The 22,701-nt window shown below is 48.2% G+C and overlaps 1 protein-coding gene and 1 non-coding gene across 2 annotated transcripts in view; both read left to right on the top strand.

The window, feature by feature from the left end:
- Window positions 1-58: 58 nt before the first annotated feature.
- Window positions 59-22,701, top strand: part of PLCG2 (phospholipase C gamma 2) — a 137,222-nt gene continuing 114,579 nt past the window's right edge. The window contains exons 1-2 of the mRNA XM_006909701.3: window positions 59-177; window positions 5,072-5,309. Of these exons, the coding sequence (XP_006909763.1) occupies window positions 5,117-5,309 (193 nt within the window). The 5' untranslated portion in view covers window positions 59-177; window positions 5,072-5,116. The remainder of the gene's footprint in view (window positions 178-5,071; window positions 5,310-22,701) is intronic.
- On the top strand, window positions 17,820-17,941 carry LOC112478265. The gene has a single exon (XR_003045755.1). It is a non-coding gene; the product is annotated as a small nucleolar RNA SNORA54 (small nucleolar RNA).

Below are 22,701 nucleotides of genomic sequence, written 5' to 3'. Positions count from 1 at the left end.
GCCGGGGCGTGGGGGGCGGCCCCAGAGGAGTCACGTGGCGCGCTGCAGAGGCTGAAGAAGCAGAAGTAGCAGCGCACGCGTTGTGGGGAGTGCGCGGCGAGGAGTGCCCGGAGCCCGGACGGCGGGCGGCTGCGCGCGGGACCCCTGAGCCGGGACCCGCGGCGGGGGCACGGCCAGGTGGGTGGCCCGGCCCGAAGGGAGCTCACGTGGGCGCCCGGGGACCTGTGCTCGGGCACTTGGCGCCCAGTGGTTTGCGTCCGAGGGGCAACCTGCGCCGGGGCGCAGCTGGCACCGGCAGAGGGGGGAGCGCCGTCCGGGTTCCCGCCCGCGGGGCCGGAGGTCCAGGCGGTGAAGGCAGGAGTCCGGGCCGGGCCGCCGACCACTTCCTCACCCGGGGCGGACGCCACTTCGCCGGTGGGTGCCCTAGGGCGGCCCCGGCTTTGAATGGGAACCCGGAGGAAGCGCCGCGGCTTGCGTTCGGGGGGTCGCGCGCGCACTGGCGTTCGAGGCTCCCGTGGCCGCAGGGTCCTGCGAGGGGTCGGGCCGTGTTTCTGGCCACCTCTGTGCCCAGGGCTCGCCGACCGTGCGCGGCCGGGCCGTCCCCGGCACTTCCCCGTATTGCACAGGTGGTTGCCTGTGGGTGGGTGGCGGCGCGATACCACAGAAGGCGCAGCCCTTCCCCAGGAGGGACCAGGAGAGTGTTCGGGGGATTTATGATTCTCTCTCCCACCTCACAATTGTACGCCTATTTCTGTGCGTGCGTCTGTGCGTTTTCTTAGTTATGTTTTGGAATCCCAAACAGGTCATTATCCCCGTAGCGGAAGAATTCGAGGGAAGGATGTGTCCCATTTGGCCTGGGGGTTGGCGTCTGGATTCCGGTGGAGTCTGGGGGATGGGGGGCGGGGTTAGCACCTAATTTTGAATGAGATTTACAAAAGAGTGTCGTGGGGTTAGGGGGCTGACGTGGTTCACGGGAAACAGGTGGCCCTGTCAATCAACTTAATTTGAATTTCAGTTCCAGCTGTATGGTTCTGGGCAAGTTGAAGAACCCTGAGCCTCAGTTTCTTCTCCTATAGACTCTGGGGCCTCCCAAGCCTACACTCCAGGGCTGTGTTGAGAACTGGGGCTTATCTGTTGAAAGGGTGCGGCCTAGTTCTTCACCCTCTGGCTAAGGGCCCTGCGTGGGGCTTGGGTCATCAGCCTTAGCTATAGGTCGACAGGGAGGGCTTACTAATGTAGGGGTTCATGCAAGCCCCAGGCACTTATCCTATTACAAAGCTGTGTGTACTAGCTCAGGGACAATAACCACTGCAGGCTTCATGGATGCTGAAATTGCCTAATGATGCTGCTGTCTCTCCCAACTGCCCACCCTCCCCAGCACTCAACCTTGAGCGTGGGGTGGCTCCTCTGGAAGTCAAAGCTGAGGACCCCTGTGAATAGTCCTTTGCTGGGTGGAGATGGTGGAAAATGGCCAGTGAGAAAACTTGAAAACACGTCTTAGTTTAGAAAACAATAAAAACACAAAAAAAGTAAACCTCATTCATAATGTCACCACTTAAATGAATAAAAAGTCAAGTCATCCTTTCTAACCTCTTCCATCTGGATTTATAAGCAGACAGCTTTTTAAAAATGTAGTTATCTTATACTTATTGGTGTACAGCTCTTCATCTATCTCATGAATCTTTCCAGATTAAATTGCTTATAAATAGTCCTCATGCTTTCCAGTAGCTATGGCACATTATTTAAGGGACTCCCCCCAACACACACTGATGAGCAGTGAATTATTTACTGGTTTATGTCTTTTTCTATTACAAACGATGCTTCCGTGGACATCTTTGTGCATGTTCCTGCACATATGTTATTGTTGGATCAAAGCACATGTATGTTTTACATTTTAATAGGTACTCACAGGGTTGCCCTAAGAAAAAAGTGGAACCAATTCACATTCCTGCCTGCAGTGGCTGACACTGCCTGTTCTCGCAGTGACAGCATGTATCCCGATGCTGCAGGGCGGGTGTGAGTGGAGCAGTAACGTCTCTTAAGTTGTAGAAGGGGTGGTTACCTCTCAGGGATGTGACTGCCAAATTTTAACAACTAATTTTGGGGATTTTGTATGAAATCCTGTACTAGCCTAACGTGTGTAAAAAGCAACAAAGAGAAAAAAGTTCCCCTGCTTTCTGGTTCTGGGTCCTTGTATTCCAGAAGTTTATTTCCAAGAAAAGGACGTGAAAAGTAAAAACGGCAAAACCTTTTATTGAATCCCAGCCACGTTTGTATTTACATCATAAGTCATTTTACAAAATTACCCAGGGAAGCTGAGAAACAGGAACAAAAAAGGGATTTCAAGACTATTTCATTTTTTTTTTTTTTTTGAAAGCAGAAGCAAAATGGAAATTGCTTGTGATGGCTAGTGCCCTCCGCTGGGGTCAAGGCCTTGGAGACCTCCTTGCCTTAGTTGAAGCGTCCAGCTCTGCAAGCCTGGGTGGGGAGCTGGCTGGGTTTTGGTGGTTGACTCGAAGGATCTTGTGGCCATCAGGATGTCTTTCCAGTTCTTGGCGAGAGGCAGCATGAGAGACTTGATGTTTATCGTTGAGCCAATCCACTGGGCACCTGAGCTGGACGTACAGGAATCCCGGGACACTTAAGGCCAAGGCCCTCCCAGAGCCAGATAGAACTGAGGGCCTGGGTAAGTGCCTCTTGGTTGGCGGGTCTAATCGAAGGTGGAGGCATTGTGTCAGGGCGTTTCCTGTTCATGCCCTCCTGCACATTAGCCTTGAAACCTGGGAATGGGGAACTCCAAAGGCTCATGGCTGGGGTGGTCAGCATGGTGAAGAGCTGCAGAGCTGGACCAGGTTCAAATCCTGGTTCTGCCACTTTCCCGCTGTGTCACCGTGGATAAGTCTTTTAATCTCTAGAGAGAGACGGGGGCTGCCAGATTAGTCGCTGTCTGGCCACATTCTGCCACAGGATTCTGAATTCCAGAAGGCAGGTGCCGAAGGAGCAGGGGCATGGGATTCAGACCTGGGTTCTGATCCTGATGTGGCCACGTGTCTGCATGACCTTGATCACGTCGTTTCACCTCTCAGGACTTCAGTTTTCACCTCTGGTATTTCTCATTGAGATAAATGAGATGTATAGCAGGTGATGGTACCTGGGCTGGGGCAATAAATAGTTATTGGATAAGACTGGCCAGGGGCACCTTGTCCTTCCGCTTTACCTGGACTAGAGGGTGAAGAGGTGGGAGGCTAACTTTGGGCGGAATTTTGGCACACCCTCAGAGTCCTGCAGGGCCTTTGCCCACTGGTCTGTTTCCAGATGAACAGAGCAGGTATAATTCATAATATTATCTCCGGCTGCCAGTGTACCTGCAGAGCTGCCTTTGGCCGTGGGTGTGAGGTAGAGGGAGGAGGGAGGAGGGGGTGAAGGGCAAGGTCTGGGCCTCTCCCCATTCCTCCTCATTTGCTTCTTAGTTTCCAGCTCCGGACCTGGCATGTAGTTGACACTAGATTAACATGTTGACCAACTGGCTGATTGACATTGTCTGAGGCCCTGCTAAATGCTGGGGGCTGTGTGTACATGGTAGCTTTCAGTCCTCCAGTGTCTCTGGAGGTGGTATTGTTATCCCCATTTTATACGTGAGGGACCGAGGCCCTGAATTTGAGCAACTTGGCAGGAGGCTCTGGGGATCAGAGGCAGACTGGCCCAGACAGCCCTTTTGACCACCAGCCTCTCTATGGAGTCACGGCTGAGTTTCGGAGGGAGGGGAGGAAAAAACAAAGATATACAGAACAATTGTTGGCAGTGGTAACAATAGGTAAATCTGAGTGGCACTGACTTTGCATCATTGTCTTAAGGGCCGAGATAAGCTAGTTTCATCCTCGCAAAAGCCTTTGGAGGTGCTTGTAATCTATCTTCTCCTTTACAGGTGTGGAAATGAGGCCTGAGGGCTTAGGTGACTTGGTGTAGGGTCTGCAGCTAGCCAGCCTTCAGTTCAAGTCCCCTCTTGAGTGGCAGGCAGTGTGTCTTTGGACATTTGGGAGGCAGAATTGGTAGTGGGGGGGTCTGCAGAACAAGAGCGGCTGCAGCGTTGAGCAAGGGAGCCACACGATTTCACTCTTGTTCTGAAAGCATTCTGGCTACTGGTCTGAGAGTTGACTGTAGGAGGTTGGGGCAGAAGCAGAGTGACCAATTAGTAGGCGCTTAGAATAATCGAAGTATAAGATCCTAGAAGGAACCCGGGAAGGGGCGAGACAGGTTGGGTTCTGGCTTTGCTGGTGGATTGGTTTTGGTTGTGAGAGAGGCCAGACAAGGATGGCTCCAAGATCTGGGGCTCCAGCACCTCCCTGATAAACACTGACCGTGCAGGGGAGTGAGTGGCGATCCAGAACACCTGCCGGATGCTGAGCAGCACGCTAGGTGCTTTGCTTGCGACATCACATTCCAGGCTTCCTAACTGTCCCAACATTCCTGTTAGAAAGGATGGAACTGAGGCTTGCAGAAGTCACACAGACTTCCCGGGGCCACACAGTCAGGAGGAACCTACACCAGGATTTGAACTTGAGGCTGGTGGGCCCTGACATTTTCTGTCCTTTTGGCCCCATTTCCATGCTGAGGTCTCCACAGACATATTCTGAAGGTTTTTTTCTTCTTCTTCTGTTCCCGGTTTCACTTAGGAAGTAAAGGGATGCTTAGATATCTCTAGGCAGGATAGCAAAAGATGCTGGGGGTGGAGGGTGGGAGCCAGTCTGGGCTGCTTTGGCTATTCAAATATTCTATAGCATAGAAGTGTGGGGAGGGAGAGGCTCACTACCAGGCTGGGGTGATTTGATTATTCAAAGCCTGGATAACGGTTGGACCACTGAGGTCAGGGACCTCCTCCCATACCTCCACTTCTGTTTAAACCTTAGTGTGTCCTGTGTGGGCTTTGAGTGGTCAGCAATTCATGCTGCCACTAGAATCTTCTCTTAAACTCACGCTGAGACAGGATTTTGGCTCTTGAAGTCCAAGCCCTGTTAACTAAATCCCGCTCGGTTAACTAAAACCAAGTCACTCCTTTATTCTGCCCTTCCAGCCTCTTTGTTCCCTCACTCCGTCCTTCTCCCTGGAGTGGCTGACAATGACCACCATGGTCAACGTGGACACCCTTCCGGAATACGAGAAGAGCCAGATCAAGAGGGCCTTGGAGCTGGGCACGGTGATGACTGTGTTCAGCTTCCGCAAGTCCACCCCGGAGCGGAGGACTGTCCAGGTGATCATGGAGACACGGCAAGTGGCCTGGAGTAAGACGGCTGACAAGATCGAGGGCTTCTGTGAGTACCTGCTGGACGGGGCAGTGTGGCCTGTCCTCCCCAAGTTCTGGCCTATGCACCTTCTCACCTTCCCGCCTTCACTTGTCACTGTAGTTGTTGGTTTGATACCTTCTTCTCGTTTTCTAAAAATGAGTGTGGCCACTTTGTCTGCATCTCTGATGGGGCTTAGAGCAGATAGGGGAGATTCAGCTAGTTACTGGTGAAATAACAGGCCCGAGTGGGTCAACTTGGCAATGACATTCAGACAGCTCACTTGGGCGGGCAGGGGGTGCTCTCTGTCTGACAGCATCAGGGATCATTTGGTTGCCATGGATGGTCATCCTGTCTGGCCTCTGAAGGGCTAACTGGCCAGAGTAGAAACTCATAGCTCAGAAGCCAAATAAATGCTTGTTTTGTTTCACTGCAAACCACAGAATGAGAGGCCTTTACTTCAGCTGCATGTGGACAGGGCAAGCCACCGAATGTCCTGTAGCTTTCAAATGAAGCTGGTCGGGTGGAGGCATCTTCCCTTCCCCACGCCCCTTAGATCCGACAATTGGCTCAGTTCCTAAAGTTTCTAAGACCTTTTGACAAATAGAGTAAGAAGACTTAAGCAGCTTTCAGTTGCAGATACTTGCTTTAATTTGCATTTTTATTGACTCTTCTTTAAATGAAAAATTAAAACGTACACTTGGGGGAAAGGCAAAAAAGTTCATAAATAAACGTTTCTCTTCCTCAGCCCCCATCCCCTGCTCCACAGGCAAGCTCATTATCAAAGTCTTTTGTCTTCCAGAAGTATTCTGTGCTTGGGTGATGTGTGTGTTGTGTTTTTTTTGCACAAATGGATCCCTCCTACATACACTTCTGCACCTTGATTTCTTTTTTTAAATCGAGTAATCATCTTGGAGGTGGTTTCTCAAGAGCACATTGCTCTGCCTTCTCCCGTGGCCGCGTAGTATTCTGACTGCAGTGTAACCCCTAGAGATGGACATTTGGGCTATTTCCAGTCTTTTGCTATTAGCCGCAGCTACTGTACTTGCATTCTTCTTCTTTTTCTTCTCCTTCATTGAGAGAGAATTCACATACCAGAGAATTTACCCATTTAAAATAACGATGCAGAGGTTTTGAGTATATTCACAGGTATGTGCAATTTTAGAACATTTTTATCACCTCAAAAACAAACCCTGCACCCGTTAGCCATCACCCTCGACTCCCCGTCCTTCTCCCCTGCCCTAAGCAACCATTCGTCTTTTTTCTGTCTCTAGATTTCCCTGTTTTGGACGTTTCCTTTAAGTAGACTCGTGGCTTTTTGTGTCTGACTTCTTTCCCTGAGCACAACGTTTTCAAGGTTCGTCCACGTTGTGGCGTGTATCGGTACTTTGCTCCTTTCTCTGGCTAAATAATATTCCACCGCATCAATTTCCCACAGTTAGTTTGTTCATTCATGGATGGATGGGTTGTTTCACTTCTTGGCACTTAGGAATAGTGCTGCTATGAGCAAGTTTTTGTGTGGATGCACGTTTTCACTTCTTGTGTGTGTGCTGAGTTGTAATTGCTGGGTCACGTGGTGACTCCGTTTAATCATGTTGGGAACTGCCAGACTATTTTTCAGGTGGCTGCTCCATTTTGCACTCCCACCAGCAGTGCGTGAGGGTCGTTCTCGCGTTCTTTCATGCACAAATATATACAAGGGTATATTTGAAGGACAACTTCCTATACGTGTGACTCCCGAGCTAAAGAGTACAGGGTATTTTGACTTTGGCAGTTTGGCGACACCCCACAAAAGCCCATGAGGCACGAGAGTGCCTGTCCCCGAAACCTTCATCCGCACTGTGATGGGGGAGAGGGGCGCGTTCCGAACTTGGCCATTCACAGGTGGACTCTAGTGATTTGACGTAGTTCTTCATTTGATTTTTCTCATGAGTGACATTAAACAGCTTTCTGAAAGATTTCTCCTGGCTTCAGAGCCAAGCAGGCCTCAGATGGCCCAGCGTCAGAGCCCTGCTTTGAAGATGACCGTGTGTGGAGGCAGCCAACTTTCCTCTCAGTTTTGTTTGTTTTGGCCACACTCGACCTCCCAGGTGGCCCCAAAACCTGGCGCAGCTGGGGTGGGGGCGGGGCCTGCAGGGGGTGGAAGGGGCATTGACTGTAAATACAGGTGTGCCACGCCGAGAGTGGACGGGGTCCTTTCTCTTCTGGATCGGCCGGTACCAAGCTTGGCTGACCCTCAGAAACACCGGGGGTGTGGGGAACTCGTAAAAGTATCGGCTACTGGAACCTTCCCCCGAAGCTCTTTCTTAGAGGCATGAGACAGCAGGATTTTGGCTCCTGAAATCTATGCCCTGTAGTTCCCATCATTCAGTTAACTAAAAGCAGCTCCTTCTCTTGGGAGTGGCTAAGGAAGACTGTCATTCACCAGGTTGGTTGAGACTCAGTACTGTATTTTAATAGGCTTCCCAGGTGACCCTTGTAATTAACCAGGTTTGGTATATACTGTTTGAGAGCCTCCCTGCCTGCCTCCCTCCCTGCCTGCCTCCCTCCCTCCCTTTTTTCCCTTCCGTATTTAAATGCCTGCTCTGCCAGGCACTGTTCTAGGTACTGGAGATACAGCAGTAATTAGATTAAAATCCTCATGGAGCCTACATTGTTTCATTAAGGACAGGCAGCCTGGGGCTTGACTTCCAGCACCATTTGATAAGTTTTGCTGTGTGACTGCGACCAAGTTACATCCGCTTTCTGAGATTTAATTCTCTTATCTGTAAAATGGGAATAATAGTGGTATCCACCCCACCAAGTTATGGTTGGGAATGAATGAAGGAGGAAATACATCAGAGGGGTTCCACACGGCGCAGAGCATGGGATAAACACTCAGACTGTGGGCACTGCTGCTGTTACTTTTGCCATCGTTGCTAATGAGTAGCGTCCAGCTTTCTAGGGTGGCACAGTCTTGCTTAGGTGTCTAGACTTCTGGAGAGCAGTGGGGATCCATGGAAGGGTACCCAGAAGAGAGGTGATGTGACTGCATTTTCGGACATGCTCTGGCAGTCCTGTGTGAGATGGCTGTGTTGGTGGTGGTTGTAAAGAGACAAGAAAGCCAATTCTGGGGAAAAGAGTTAGAAATGGTGCTCCCTGGACCACTTTGGGTCCTGGGTGGGGATTCTCAGGGCTGTATTCACAGCCACCCGCTGTAAGTCTGGCATCCTGGGGGGAACCCTCCAGCTGTAGCATTCCTTTCGGGGTTCTTAGGGGGAATTTGCAGGTTACCGTGAGGTCTGCAAAGGGTCAGGCAGGCACGAGGGAGCACAGCGTGTGCTTATGGGACACTTGGCAAATGGCATGTGACTTTTGGCAGGTATCACAACCCACATGTGGGTCTGGGCGAAGATAGACACACATGGATTCCACCTACTAAAGCAGCGAGTGGTTCTCAACCAGGGTAATTCCCCTGGGGCATTTGGCAAAGTCTGTAGACATTTTTAGCTGTCATAATTGGGGGGAGGGTGCTCCTGGCATCTAGCAGGTCAAGGCCGGGGATGCTTTGCTTTGCTTAGAGCCATAAAATACCACTGGGTATATTAAGGTTTCTCTTTGACCCTGTCGTGACAGAGCCGTTTGATGGGTCAGCCCATGTTTGCCGTCATATTGGATGCTGGACTCTGCTGAGAGAGAGGAGGAGGGACGGAGTTCCTCTCTGGAGGCAAAACAGACTCCTCAGCCAGCCACCGCACGGGCGTGTGGTCAGCACCCCAATGAGGGTCTGGCCTGGTACCATGTGAGGAAGAAGGTTTTGTCTGTCTGGGTGTCAGGGAGCTGGTGGGGAACGGGGAGGCTTCTCAGCAGAGCAGCCGCTTTGTGGGGAGCTGAGGGAGGGGTTTGTCAGGTGACCAGCAGGTTGGCTGCCTTGAAGTGGGATCAGTGGCCCACTGAGTGTGAGCGAGGAGATATGTGGGTCAGAGATCTGGGCAGAGCTCAGCTGGGTGATGCTTCTGTTTTTCATGCCCTGGACTGAGGTCATTCGGTGGTACTAAACTGGTATGTCCCTTGGTCTGGAAGGTTCCAGAATCTTCTCACACATCTGGCACCTTGATAGTGATGGCTGGAGGACTGGGCTCAGCTGGAACTGTTGACTGAGCGCCTCCTGCCTGGTGGTCCCAGGGTAGTTGGACTTCTTACGTGACCCCAGGGCGAGCGTTCCATGAGTTCCAGGTTGAAGCTGCAGGACCTTGCATCGGCAGCCCCAGAATGCCACTTGCATCAGCTCAGGTCACCAAGGCCTGCTCGGGTTCAAGGAATGGAGAATCTCCTCTTGGAGAGGGAGTGGCACGTGCGTCCAGGGTGGGAAGGAACTGATGGTGACCACCTTGGAGCCAGGGGACCACGAGCATACCTGGACTCTGGATTCAGACTTTAGGCTCAAATCTCTGCTCTATCATCTACTAGGTCCCTCAGTTTACCTATCTGTCAAGTGGGATAATAGTTCCTATCATATTGGGTGAGAATTAAATGGATTTTATGTTCTGTTTTATATGTGGGAAATATTGCACAATTGAAACAATACCGTGAGAGATTTCTCCCAGCACTGGTCTCCTTGTGACTCTCTGGCTGGAGGGAGGAGCTCATGGAGGTGCCGCCCACATGTGCTTTTTCTTTCCTTCCTGGGGCACCAGCTGAGCAGACCACAGCGGGAAAACGGCCCTGCTCGGGGCCTTTCTACCTTGAACCTTCGGGGTCCTCCCGCGTCTGTTCCATTTGGGAGGTCTCGAATGTGCCCTGGGGTCTCCTTGGTGCCACCTGTTCGTGGGGTCTGGTAGGGTTGGTGTGGTGATAAGTCACTTTTGAGGGCTCGGACAGCATCCGTCTCTACTAAATAGGCTTTTATCCTGAAGTTTTCACTTTCACTTCTCTGTCTGCTTATTTTTGGTAAGTTGTGGCTGCCCATGAATGAGGGATTCTCAACAATAGGAGCGGTTCTGTTTTCTTGGTATTAGGTGCTTGGTTTGCCTGCCTAATAATGATAATAATAATAATAATAAAAGCAGCAGCAGCCACCTCTAATGAATGCTCACTGTATATTGGTCCCTGTGCAAGCACATTACATAGAAAACTCATTAAATCCTCAAAGTAACCCTGTGAAGCAGGAATTATCCCCGCTTTATTTATGAGGAAACTGAGTCCTGAGGAGACGGACATGCCCAAGGCCACACGGTCGGGAAGGGGCAGAACTACAGTTTGCACCCATTCTGTCTGCCTTCGGAGTCTCAAAGCTTCTTCCTGCTGTGTGTTACTTTCTCCTACATCACCTCAGAGATGTTTCAGTTCTGCGTGTGACAGAGAAGCACTGGGCTAGGGACCCAAGAACCACAGCTTTGTGCAGACTTCGTTGCAACAGGAGGGAAATACATCCATTCCTGATGCATATAGAGGACACACTCTGCCGGGTGCCGGAGGTGCCAAGAGGAAGGAGACCCCAGATGTGCCCTGATTAGTGGGGCGACAGACATGCCGAGAGGAGACCGTGAACACAGCGGCGTGGCAAGTGCTAACAGAAATGGGGTCATGCTGTATCTCAGCTGGTTCTGAATTCCATCCTTGGCCTTTTACTTATTAAATAAATATTTTTGAAAGTTGTTATTTTATCAGAATGTTTTCAAAATAATAGGAGGTAGATATTTTCTCACTGGCATCTCTTAAGAAGAAATCTATTGTTTGAAAGTGGTCTCCAAGCTCCTTCAGTCAAGAATCCACCAGAACTGAGATTTAGCCAGGGTCCCTGGGGGCTGTAAACTTATTTATTTTTGAATTATAGATGTGCAGTTATGGTATATAATAGCACAGACTCTGGGGCCTGAGTGCCGGGGTTCAGATGCCGCTTAGTTGGGGTGTGACCTTGGACCACTCATGTCACCTCTCTGTGTCTCCATTTTCACATCTGTAAAATGGGAATAATTAACCTCTCTCAGGAGGCTCTGGAGAGGATTAAATGAATGTGTAAAACCTGCTTTCAATAGGGCCAGGCACACAGGAGGTAGGTGCTCAAGTATTGGCTGCTTTTGTCCTCATTGTTATCGTTATCAAACAAAGGGACATTGTAGAAAGGAGATAAACATTAGAACTTCCATTTAGATAATGATTTTCCTTGCTGCACCCGATGAATTGTCCTGCTCTCCTCCTGGGATATATGTTCTCCATGTTGGAGCCCGCTGGTGTGAAAAACAGAGCTGTTGTTTTTATTCCTGACATTCGTACAGACCTGCTTGTGTGCTGGACGGTTGAGGAATTGGTTTCTGTGGTTACGCAAGGGTTGTCTTCTGTCCTGGATGACGATCATTTGATGTTCTTAGAATTCGTTTCTTTGTTGCTCTAGCAAATACTCAAAGAGGAGCTGGTGTGTAACGGGTATTATGCTTTCCACTGGGGATCAAGTGAACAGGACAATGGAGATCCCTAGAGGAGATTACAGTCTCACAGGAAAGACAGAAAAAGCTAAACTAATCTTTAATCATTTTGATTGTGATGGACGCCAGGAAGGAAAGAAACAGGGCACTGTGACAAAGAGGAATCAGAAGCACTATTTCAATAGGGCAGGCACCCTCTGCAAAGGTGACATTTGAGCTGGGATTTGAAGGGTGAGAAAGAGGGAGCCATGGGAAACGCTGGGGAGAGAGCATTCCGGGCAGAGGGCATAGCCATAAAGCTTCTATATGCTTCAGTGTAGGCTAACTGCAGCAACAAATGATTTCTTGATACAAATTTCTCATTTAAGTCATGATTCAGTGGGATTGTGGAGTGGGGCTCTACCGTTTGGTGTCACCACCATCCCCTAAGGCGTCTGAGGCCACCTCCGGATCTATGTGTCCAGTGAGCATGTGGGAGAAGAGGAAGAGTGGAAGATGGCTTAGGAGGTTTTGATAAGCAAGGCCTGGATAGTGGAAGGTTCCCACCTTCCATTGACCACTACTTGTCCTGTGACTAGATGCAAAGGATACTGGGAAATGTGGCCTAGCTATGTTCTAGGAAGGGTGGGAAACGAGTTTGGTGGGCATCTCCCAGGCTCTTCCACAGCCCCTAACTTTGGAGGTTGCAGAGGTGGTTATAGGAGCCCCACTGATGGCTAGAAAACAGAGCGATTGTGTGTGTGTGTGGTGAGGGGCGGTGTGTGTGTGCGTCTTGCAGGGATCCAAGAAAATGAACAACCTTACCACTGGGCCTCATGGGAAGGAGAGCTGGTGGCACTGAAGACTCCTTTGTACTGTCTGTGAGAAGAGCCACTGGGGGTGACGTCTCTCCATAAACCAGCCTCCTCTGTCCTCTGAGGATTCCTTGCAGCCATTGCTAGACTCTCCCCAGCAAAGCCTCTCTCCATTTTGACTCTCTGTGCCCAGAAGGCTTTGATTTCCCAGCCTCCCAAGAATGGACTCCCAAGAGACGCCTCTGATTGGTGGCTCTTTTTGAGCCAGTATGGGGAGATTGGCTGTTTTGAGGCTAGTATCCTCTCTGGTCAGCTTTGGTGGGGTTGTGGATGGTTTAGATGGCATCTCTTATTGGAGAACATAGTGTGGCTTTTTCAGGGCTTATGGGCAGGGATGGGTCCTTGTAATGGGTTGAATTGTGTCCGCCCTCCCCCCGCCCCATTCATATGTCGAAGCTCTAACCCCACAGTACCACAGAATGACCTTATTTGGAAATAGGGTCACTGCAGATATAATTAGTTCAGATGAAGTCATGCTGGTATAGGGTGGGCCCCTAATCCAATATGACTGGTACCCTGATAAGACATACACACACACACACTCAGGTAGAGAAGGCCATGTGATGATGGATGCAGAGATTGGAGTGATGCATCTGCAAGTTAAGGAGCACCAAAGATTGCCAGCCATCGCCAGAAGCTAGGAGAGAGGCACGGCATAGGTCCTCCCTGCCAACACCTAGAGCTGGGACTCCCAGCCTCCAGAGCTATGAGACAATGGATCTCTGTTGTTTTAGCCACCCAGTTTGTGGTACATCGTTATAGCAGCCCTAGCAAACTAATATACTCCCCTTTAAAAGGGGCCTGAGGGGCAGTGGCGTGAGCCTGGCAATTGATATATCCTTCTGGCCACAGATATTATGGGTAAGTTGGAGTTGGTTGTAAAAGAATTTAAGAGTATCCCAAGTGTCATCTTGCTTCCTGGCTACACTGGTCTTGGCTTGGGCCATGAGGGTGTGAGGGGCGGTGCCGTGTCCTGGTGAAATGTGGGGACTAGAGCCAGCCTGCTTGGGTTTGACTCCTGGCTCTATTGCTTATTAGCTGTGTGACGTTGGGCAAGAGACTGACCTCTCTGTGCTGCTGTTTCCTCACCCATAAAATGGGGAGAATGATGGCACCCTCCTTGGAGGGCGGTTAGGATCAGATGACGTCCTGTAGGTAAGTCATTTAGAAAGGTGCCTGGGAAACACTATGTAAGGTTTGTTCTCCTTATTACTCCTCATGCTTCTCTCCTGTCTCCTCTTGAAATCTCTACTCCAAGCAAACAAGCCTCCCCTTTGGAGGACCTGGTGTGTGTCTAGTTAGTTGTGGCTGATCCGGTTCTCTGTGCTCCCATGGCTGTGGGGTGTAGACATGAGTTTCTTTCAGTCTGGCTTTTGGGGAATTAGGTGTCCCAGCCCAGAACTCCATCTGGCTGTCGGGGGAGAGAGGAGAGACAGCTGGAGTGTGGACACGGTCCACTCTGAGAAGCCAGGGAGCCTCTGTCTCTCGCAGTAGTGCCAAGACCTGGAATGCAGGTGTGTCCTGCTTTGTGTAATTAGAGGCTCCTGACTGGTAGCTGCAAGTTAAAGCTCTTCTGGATGTCTAACTAGAGGAGGGAGCCGTTAGAAGAAATCCTTTGGTGAGTCCGTTTGGAAAGATCATTCCCACCGCCTGCCGCTCCCATATCTATCTTAGATATAAGTGTGCATTTCCTCATATTAGGCTAGCAAAGTGACACGTCTTGTTTTGTTTTGGAAGAGACTTAAATGCTATGCAGTTTGAAGTGGAAGCCAGAAATTCTGGCGGTGACTTTCCTGCCCTCTGGCAAAGCCTGACCTTGGAGCCAGGTCCTCGGCGTCCTCACCTCAGACTGTGAGCTCTGGAAGGCAGGTACCTGTCTGTCTTGCTCACCAGGGAGGAATCCCCAGCACTTAGCCCGTGCCTGGCCTGCAGTGGGTGCTTCACAAATACACAGCAGACAAATCAGGGAAAGGACCTAGATGCCCTTTCAGCCTTTGTCCCTCTCATTCTCTCCAGAGATGGCAGTATCTGGGTTAAGATAGGGCATCTCTGTGACAACTTCCTCTTTAACCACACACAGCGGTTCCGGTCTTGGCCCTCCGCTCACTGGCCGCATGACCCTGGGCAGTTCACTCCACCTCTTAGTTCCTTTGGGCCTGAGTTTACTCAGCTGGGAGATGGGGCAATGGCGAAACTACCCTGTAGGATTGTTATGAGCATTAAATTTGTAAATGCATGTAGCATGCGTGGTATGTACTTGACAGAGGGTGCCTTGTGCTCACGCTGCCATGATCGCTTGCAGAGCATGCATTTGTGGCTATTTGGGGGCATGGGAGAGGGCGCAGTGCAGTCCACACATGTAGAGGCCTCTTCCTCTTGCTATTCTCTGGCACCGGCCGGGCTGGGGGTCCTATTGGAGTTAAGGTCCTTGGATTTGAGAAGGAGGTGTAGGCAGGCAGCTCAGCTCCTGGCTTTCTCTTTCTGCAAGTCTGGGGAGGCCTGGACTTGGAGTAGTGTCAACGGGGCGATGGCGAAGGTTTGTAAACAGAATCAGTGATGATACCAGTTTAGGATGAAAGAGGCCTTTTCCACTCTCCCGGCACTGTTGGGACGATGCTGTAAGATGCTGCTCTCATCTTACACGAGTTGTGCTGGTGGCCACAGTGGGAGACAGTCTGGGGTGGGACAGCAGGTCTGTGCATGTGAAGAAGGATCCTGTTCTGAGAAAGAGAAACATGGAAACTTACTAATTTGTAGAATGGAGATTAACAAAGTTACAGTAAACACAGAACATAGCAAATGTGGCAGGAAGAGGGGACTCTACAGGGCTCACGGGGGAGGTGCCAGCCTCAGGGGGTCCCAATGGCCAGATGTCCCCTCTGCACCACGCCCAGTCTCTCCAGGCCACTTCTGGCCTGCTGCCAGCCACTGCTGGTGGCAGCAGCCCCCCACGCCTGCCTGGGGACTGGCTGGAGGAGGACCTGTGGCCCTGGTGGGGGGGCAAGAAGGGCCCAGGCCGGGTGGCCAAGGGTGAACATTATGCCGATTTCCTGTTTAAGAGGGTTCTGAGCTGGTCTCCTCTGACCTTGTTTTATTTTCCTTAATTAAAATGACTTCTTTTTCCCATTGTAGAAGTAACGTGTATTCATTAGTAGAAACATCTTAAGCTACAACTGACTGAGGGTAACAACTCCCTCAGCCCCCATCCAGAGGCCCGTATGTGTGTACACCCTTCCAGATCTTTTTTATGCAAGACAGATATATGTTTACAAAACGCAATCCTTTCATAATACTCTTTAGTATTATGCCCTTGGCAGTTTGTGCTATATTGTGACCATGTTTTATTATTATTGTGAGCTATTTTAGAAGTTGAGATAGGTGTAGAGACTAAGATGACAAACACCTATGTACTCAAGAGCATGTCCTCGAGAGTCCAACTGCCTGGGTTCAGATTTTGGCTCTGCCCCTTACAATGTTTGTGACCATGGCCAAGTTATTTAACTTCTCATCGTACCATCTACATAGAGGGATAATAGCGGTGCCTTGCCACTGGATTCTCATGAGGATTAGGTAAGCTAATTATGTAGTATGCTTTTGGGGTATTGCCTCAAAGTATCCCAAAGCACTCAATAAGAGTTAGCTGCTGTTGCGGCTGTTATTAGTGTTACTATTATTATTTCTTTATACCCTGTTAGGTAAAATAAAGGTGATCCTTCCTACCCCCAAAGAGGTCCTCATCTTAATCTCCAGAATTTATGACTCTGTTACCCTATATTGTACAAGGTTCATTGCTGATGTGATTAAGTTAAGGATCTTGAGATGGGAAGTTATTCTGGATTATCTAGATTATCCGATGTAACCACAAGGGTCCTTATAAGTGAAAGAGGAAAGGAGGAGGGCCGGAGACTGAGAAGATGTGATGAAAGAAGCAGAAGTCAGAGTGATGAAATCAATGGCCGTGAAGGTGGAAGGGGTCCATGAGCCAAGGGAGGCAGATGGCCTCCAGCAGCTGGAAAAGACAAGGAGACACTCTTGCCTAGAGTGCCCAGAAGGGCTTCCCTGAAGCCAGGCCCGCACCTTGATTTTAGCCCAGCGAGACCCCTTTTGGATCTCTGAGCTCCAGAACTGTAAAATGATAAATCTGTGTTGTCTTAAGCCACTAATTTTATAGTAATTTGTATAGCAACCATAAACAATGAATACGCTCTCCTAACCAACGTAGATAAATCATAGTATTTGCTTTGGATCTTTTTTTTTTTTTTAAGAAATAAGATACTATAAATATAACTGTCTTCACGTATAGTCCTCCTGCCCTAGAGGAACCAGAATTACACTTTGATGAATATCATTCCCATGCATTTTTTTTTTATATTTCAGAAAATGTAATTTGTGCTTAGTATGTAATATATTGTGAAGTATCCACATCGATATCAGTAGTGTTATTTTGACTCCTGTTAGTGGTTTCACTCAGTGGGTACACCTTGAGGAATCCACCTGTCCTTTTGATTACACTTAGATTGTTTCCAGTTGTGCAAATCTTCCCACTCCACGCCTCTGTCATGTTTTAAATGGCACTACTTCTCCACTTTATTTTTTAATTTTAATTTTATCTTTTTACCAATCTTCAAATTTTGGATATTACGTAGTTTGTTGTTTTGCCGTGTCAAACACTGATGCTGGGAACAATATTATAGCTAACTCTCAGGCACATCGCTGGTAATTTCCCTAGGATAAGTTTCTAAAAGGATTTCTGGAGGAAGGAAAGGCTGTGTCGTGGACTCGGGCACAGTGTTCATTTGTCCCCAGGAAAGTTGCACTGACTCATATGTTACCCTCCGCCCTGCTTTGCACCTGGGCGTCCATCAGCTTTTCCATCTGTTACAGATAGGAAACTCATTGGTAAATGAAGGAAGGGTCTTGTGAGTGTGGTTTGTGCTTCCTTCTCCTCGTGGTTGGACATTTATTCTGGCCCAGGCTGTGAAAGCAACAGCTTGATTCCCCTTGAGATTGTGGATTTCACAATCTCAAGGTGGTAGGAAGACATAGAGCCTGTACTGTGGACCAGGGCTGCTGATATGTTCTCATTTAATCCATACAGCAACCTCATGAAGGTGTTATTTTCGTGATCTTCTTGATGAGAAACTCGATATGGAGGGAAGCCTACATTGACAGCTGGGTTTTAGTGCTAGTTGATTGCTCAGCTTAGGTGTTTGTTAGTAAAACAGCCCATCTTCTGAGAAACGAATTGGGTGTCATTTTCTTTTCTCGAGAATCAGGCTTTGGAGCACTGTTCGCGACCTGTTACCTGGCTGTGGCTAATGGGTTCCATTCCAGTGCTACAGCAGTTCCATCGACACATGACTGACTGGCTGGTGGCTCTCGGTGTCAGGTCTTGGAGACACAGTGGAAAAAAAAAAAAAAAGAATAAGGCTTTGAATGACCTTCCATTTCGAAGCCGGTTCCAAAAATGTAGGGCTACGCAGACTTGCCGAACAGAGTTAGGTCTGGCATGAAAAGACTGGACGCCAGTTCCTTGAAGCAAGCATTGTCTTGCTGCCTCTGTACTTCTAGCATCTGGCACTGGGTGCCCCCAGTAGAGCATGTGCTCAATAAATGTGTGCTGTTGAGCGGCCTTTTTTTTTTTTTTTTTGAGGAGGAATCTACTTTCTGTCTTTATACTTTTGCTCATTCTGGACATTTCGTATAAATTGAATTAAATAATATGGAGCCTTTTGCATCCGACTTGTTTTATTTAACATAATATTGCCAAGGTTCATCCACATTGTAGTATGTATAAGTACTTCATTTCTTTTTTTTATGGCTACATAGTATTCCATTGTATGGATAGACCACATTTTGTTTATTCATTATTCAGTTGATAGACATTTTGGTTGTTTCCACTTTTCGACTTATGAATAATGCTGCTGTGAACGTTTGTGTACAAAGTTTTATGTGAATATGTTTTCATTCTCTTGGATATGTATACCTAAGAGTGGAATTGCTAGGTCACATGTAACTGTTTAACTGAGGAAGCGCCAAGAGTGTTTTCAAAAGTGGCTGCACCGTTTTACATTCCAACTAGCACTGGACAAGGTTCTCCACATCTTTGCCAGCGCTTGTTCTTATCTGTCTTTTTGATGATGGCCATTCTAGTGGGAGTGAAGTTGCATCTTATTGTGGTTCCCATTTGCATTTCCTTTATGGCTCATTCTATTTTCAATAGAACCCATTATTTATGCTTCTTAGTTGATGCAATGTTTTTCCTTTGCATCAACTTTCTGTGGGCAGCATTCTGTGGGCTACGTTCCAATCTTACTTTCACTTTCCTGGAGCCTCGCGTTGCCATCTGGTGCTTACTATGGGGCAAATGAGCGAAGAAACTCTGGAGATGTTAGCGTGAGCACATGGGCATGAACAGTGATCAACACGGATGTGATTCTTGGCTCAAGTCTAGACCCATAAATTTTAATCATTACTTCTGCTTTTTCGGGACAAAGTGATCATTTTTGAAGGTGATAGCCTGTTTTAGTTTCCTTAATAAATGTTCAAGTTGACCTAGATGCTATGGGTGAGGTATGACATAGATTTTTCCATCCTTTCAAGGTTTCAGATGCCTCGGGCCAGGGCATCTGTAGTTAGTGATCTTTTCATGGAGCCCTGGAAATGTCTTCTCACTTCCTAACTGCCCACTTGAGCCCCCTCCCTCTGTTTGGCTGCCAGCCACCCCCTGAGAGGTGTTGGGGGAAATGGAATTGGGAGCCACTGCTGGCACCAGGATAGGGAGTGTTTGTAAAAGTTTGGGAGCACCTTTTAGGCATAGTAATTATTGAATTTCTTGAGCATGTGCCATGAGTAAGCATTGCGCCGAGCATCACAAGCACATATGTAGCCATTCATCATGTGTATAGATATTCATGTATAGTTTTCAGTCATCACAATAAGCCTGTGAGTTAAGCCCTTTTACTGGTGAGTTAAGTATGCTTGGATAATTTGCCCAAGGGTACCACACTTTTTAGAGGAACTGTATCAGGCCAGTTTTCCCAAATCAACCTGTGCTATGGAAACTTAGATTAAGAGATTGAAAAGAGAAGCCACAGGCCAGAAAAAAATATTTGACCTGAAAATAGCTGAAAAAAGACTTGTATCAAAAATATACAAAGAACTCTTAAACCTCAATAATAAGAAAACAAGCAGCCCAGTTATAAAAGGGGGCAAAAGATCTACATAGACACTTCACTCCTTCTCCCATCCCACTCATACTGCCCTGTGCATCTTCGCATTCTGCTTTACACAAACTGGGCTTCTTCTAGACCAGCACTGGCCAAAAGAAATATGACATGAGCCATCAATGCCAGCCATGTGTATAGTTTAATATTTTCTATTCACCGCTTGAAAAAAAGGTAAAGAGAGATTACATTAATTTTAATAATACATTTTATATAACTCTATATCCAAAGTTGTGGTATTTCAGCACGTACAAAACATAATTGTTCATGAGATTTTAAATTCTTGTTTTTGGTTGGAGTCTTCAAAATCCCATGTATCTTTGATACCCACAGAACACGTCAATTTGCATCAATTCAGTTTTGAGTACTCAATAGCCCTATCTGGCCAGTAGCTACTATAGCAGACAGTGCAGTTCTAGACTATACCTCCTTCCTCTTTCTGCACTGCCCACTTCCTTTACTTCCATATTTTTCCTTCTTCCTCAAGCATAAAGGTGTTCTCCATGTGGCAGCTGCTGCGATGATCATGATGGTGAATCTGTGTCCCACTTCATGAGGTCAGGTGGCTTTATTTTCCCACAGAGACTGAAAATGTGGAATCGAGCATGTCTGCTGGCTTTGCCATCTGCTTAGGTGTCTCTCCCAGATTTAGGTGTGACACCTGATCACAGACCCTGTGCATCCTGTTGCAGCTGTGCTTCTGCAAATTACTGGGTAATCTCAGTAGAACTTTCTCCTGGGGTGGCCTGCATCCTAGGTGGCACTTATCAGATTCAGTGCATGTCAAGACTCGGGCCTGCATTGCACCTGACTGTAGAATGTCTGCTAATGTGTGGCACAGGTTGGTGACTGGTCTTATAAATCGTAATTGAATACATTACATGTATATGGAAAGAAATAGAGTGCCGGTGGGGGATGGTGAGGGTCAGGATTGGGGTTGAGGGTATGGAAAGCCTCATTGAAAAGATGACACTTGAGCCAAGACTTGGAAAAGGTAAGGGCATGAGCTATGCGAACTATTGGGGGAAGAGTATAGTAGGCGTGAACCGGGTTTCGGTCTCCTCAAGGCCTTTGGTGATTTGGACTGGTTGGTTTTGTGGCAGGGAACAGAAACCATTGTAGACACTATTGGTGCCTGTCTTTATCTCTTTGGCACAAACCTGTGCCAACACCTGCCACTGTACCTGAAGGCTTTTGCTGGCTTCTGGTGGAGGGAAGTCCTGGAGAGTTAATGCCTTTGGAAGAGACCAAGGACAGATGGGGAGCTGGTGGGTCGATACCCCAGTACCCTTGCCCTTGGTTGGGACAACTCTGATGTGTTCTCCACTGGCTTCATTAGCCCCATTGGCCCACAGGGGTCACAGGGTTGGTGATACACACTGTACGGGCTGCGTTCCCTCCCCGTCTCACTGCCCCACACCTCTTCTAGTGATTCTTGGATAAACGACTTGGAAACGCATCCTGGCATCAGCGTCCATTTCTGGGGGAACCTAGACTAAGAGACACTTAGGCCCTGTGTCAGGAAGCACTTGGGCCAGAATTGGGCCACTCCGGGACTCCATGTTTTCTCTGACACCTGTGTGTGCCCACACGCTTGTCATTGGTGCCAGTACATAGCGTGTGCCTTTCTCCTCTTGCCGCTAATTGCCCAATCTTTTCTGTCACCTGTCCTGATTCTAGTGAGAGTGTGTCTGATGTCCCCAGTCCCTACTGCCCAGTGCACAAGTTGGGATCTGTTGCCCGGTAAGGTCAGAAACTAGTTTAAGCGAAAAAAGAGAATTTACTGGAATTAGTGGCTGAGAAGATGCTCACATTCTCTAATTCACTGAGTCCAAGGAACCAGGATCTTGAGGAGCAGAAACAGGAACTGCTTCTCATTCTCTGTTCATCTTTCTGCTGGCCTCTGTATTCTGTCCTTGTTCTGTCCTTTCTCAGACAGCCCTGTCTAAAGAACAGATTATGTGGCCACGAGCAGCCCCAGCCCAGCAGCCCGATGAGAGAGCTACTTTCTCTCAGCGTCCAGAGTTGGTCCTCATTATTGGTGGTTCCCTATTTCTAAATTTGCCTACTCACTAAAATTTACTTGTAACTCCTAAACCAAATCTTGTGGCACTTTTGCAGTCATTCGTGGACATGAATAGAGTGGCGAAAAAATTAATCCTCTTACATACACATTCCCACCTGGCTGCTTTGTTTCAGCTCTCATCCTGTTAACAAGTGTCCTTTTCACAGACTATTTACTGCCGCATTTTCTAATATTTTGTGCTTTTCGTTGGTGATTTTGTTGTTTCAAATGGCCCCCAAGTTCTGTCCAGTGTTCCTAAGCACAAGAAGGCTGTGATATGCCTTATGGAGAAAATAAAACACATTAGATAAGCTTTGTTCAGGCATGTAGAGTCATATCGCTGTTGGCTGTGAGTTCTGTTAATGAATCCACAATATATATTAAATAAAGAGTCTTTACCCAGAAACACAAAAAATGAGGTTGTGTATTAATTGGTTGATGAAAATGTGGCCATTAGATAAGCTTTGTTCAGGCATGTAGAGTCATATTGCTGTTGGCTGTGAGTTCTATGTTAATGAATCCACAATATATATTAAATAAAGCGTCTTTACTCAGAAACACAAAAAATGAGGTTGCGTATTAATTGGTTGATGAAAATGTGGCCGGAGGCTCATAGGAACCTAACCCTATATTTCCCCTAGGCTCAGTGGTTCAGCATTTGCTAATTCAGTGTTCTTGGTGACTTTATAGAACATAACCACTGTGGAAGATGAGAATTGGCTTTATATGTCAATCCAGGGGTAAGGCTCCAGCTCTGCTTCTGTCGGCAGTCCAATACTTGGACCAGTGACATGGATTCTGGAAGAATGGGATCTCCCAGAGACCAGAGGATAGGTGGGAGAGCCTGTACCTGGCTTCTTCCCTGGGCTTGAA

The sequence above is a fragment of the Pteropus alecto genome, unplaced genomic scaffold (assembly GCF_000325575.1).
Source record: "Pteropus alecto unplaced genomic scaffold, ASM32557v1 scaffold42, whole genome shotgun sequence".
NCBI lineage: Eukaryota > Metazoa > Chordata > Mammalia > Chiroptera > Pteropodidae > Pteropus > Pteropus alecto.
Note: the sequence above shows the minus strand (reverse complement) of the source record. Positions and strands in the feature narration are given on the sequence as shown.